Source organism: Siphateles boraxobius, unplaced genomic scaffold (genome assembly GCF_051911475.1).
Source record: "Siphateles boraxobius isolate OS27281-9 unplaced genomic scaffold, OSU_SipBor_1 365, whole genome shotgun sequence".
Lineage (NCBI taxonomy): Eukaryota > Metazoa > Chordata > Actinopteri > Cypriniformes > Leuciscidae > Siphateles > Siphateles boraxobius.
This window is the reverse complement of record NW_027508992.1, coordinates 112,501-113,668: the sequence shown is the minus strand read 5'-3', so window position 1 is coordinate 113,668 and position 1,168 is coordinate 112,501. Positions and strand designations below refer to the sequence as shown.

General features: G+C 47.4%; 1 protein-coding gene across 1 annotated transcript in view; it reads left to right on the top strand.

The window, feature by feature from the left end:
• The first annotated feature begins 369 nt into the window (after nt 1–369).
• Nucleotides 370–1,168, top strand: part of LOC143702921 (glycine amidinotransferase, mitochondrial-like) — an 18,567-nt gene continuing 17,768 nt past the window's right edge. The window contains exon 1 of the mRNA XM_077196846.1: nt 370–547. Within this exon, the coding sequence (XP_077052961.1) occupies nt 479–547 (69 nt within the window). The 5' untranslated portion in view covers nt 370–478. The remainder of the gene's footprint in view (nt 548–1,168) is intronic.

The window sequence follows — 1,168 nt, the reverse complement described above, 5'->3', positions numbered from 1 at the left end:
CGATAAACGGTGTATCTTTCGCCTATACCTGTAGACTGGCTGTGAACCCTGTTTGTTTTCAGACATTGTTTCCGACAGATCGTCGCGTTTAACAGCGCTCGCTCCAGCCTTCAGTCAGCTCATTGTTTCTGCCTTCAATTATTACAGTGTTTAAATTAATAATTTTTTAGCTAACTGTGTGATTTTGTATGTTTTCTGAAAAACATAACAGTCTTAGACAGTCACCTCTGATAACAGATCACTCACACACCCACTCACTCTCTCTCTCTCTCACACACACACACACACTCTCTCTCTCACGTCACGAATCTCTCTCGCGACCCTTGCCACCTGCACTATAAAAGCGCGTCCCCGCGGCGCTTCTCTTATTCCCCAGATCAGAAGTGCTGCATGTGCGAGAGCTTCAGTCCAGAACCAGAAGCAGAACCAGAACCAGGAGAACCAGAAGCAGGAGAACCAGAAGCAGAAGCAGGAGAACATGCTGCGGGTCCGGTGCCTGAGAGGAGGGAGTCGAGGAGCAGAAGCTGCACATCTCATCGGGGATATGGTGAATATATTACATTACATTATATTACTCTATTATTATAGAGACTGAGAACTGGATCACAGTCAGAAGCAGAACCAGCTGCTCACACACACATGCGCGCGCGCACACACACACACACGCGCGCACGCACACACACACACACACACACACACGCACGGACGCACACACACACACACACACACACACACACACACACACACACACACACACACACACACACACACACACACACGCACACACACACACACGCACACACGCGCGCACGCACACACACACACACACACACGCACGGACGCACACACACACACACACACACACACGCACGCACACACACACACACACACACGCGCGCACGCACACACACACACACACACGCACGCACGCACGCACGCACGCACACACACACACAGACACACACACACACACACACACACACAGCAATTCACTTACAAGATAAAGACAGAAATAATACAGTTAAAGAATAAAATATGAAAAAGTTGAAGTCAGAACAGACATATTTACAGATTATTGAATTTTTATGCATTGCGTTTACGAAGACAAAAACACAGATTCCACTACAATTATAACGGCTGAGAACATTAAAAATCCTCTGAAATTGAT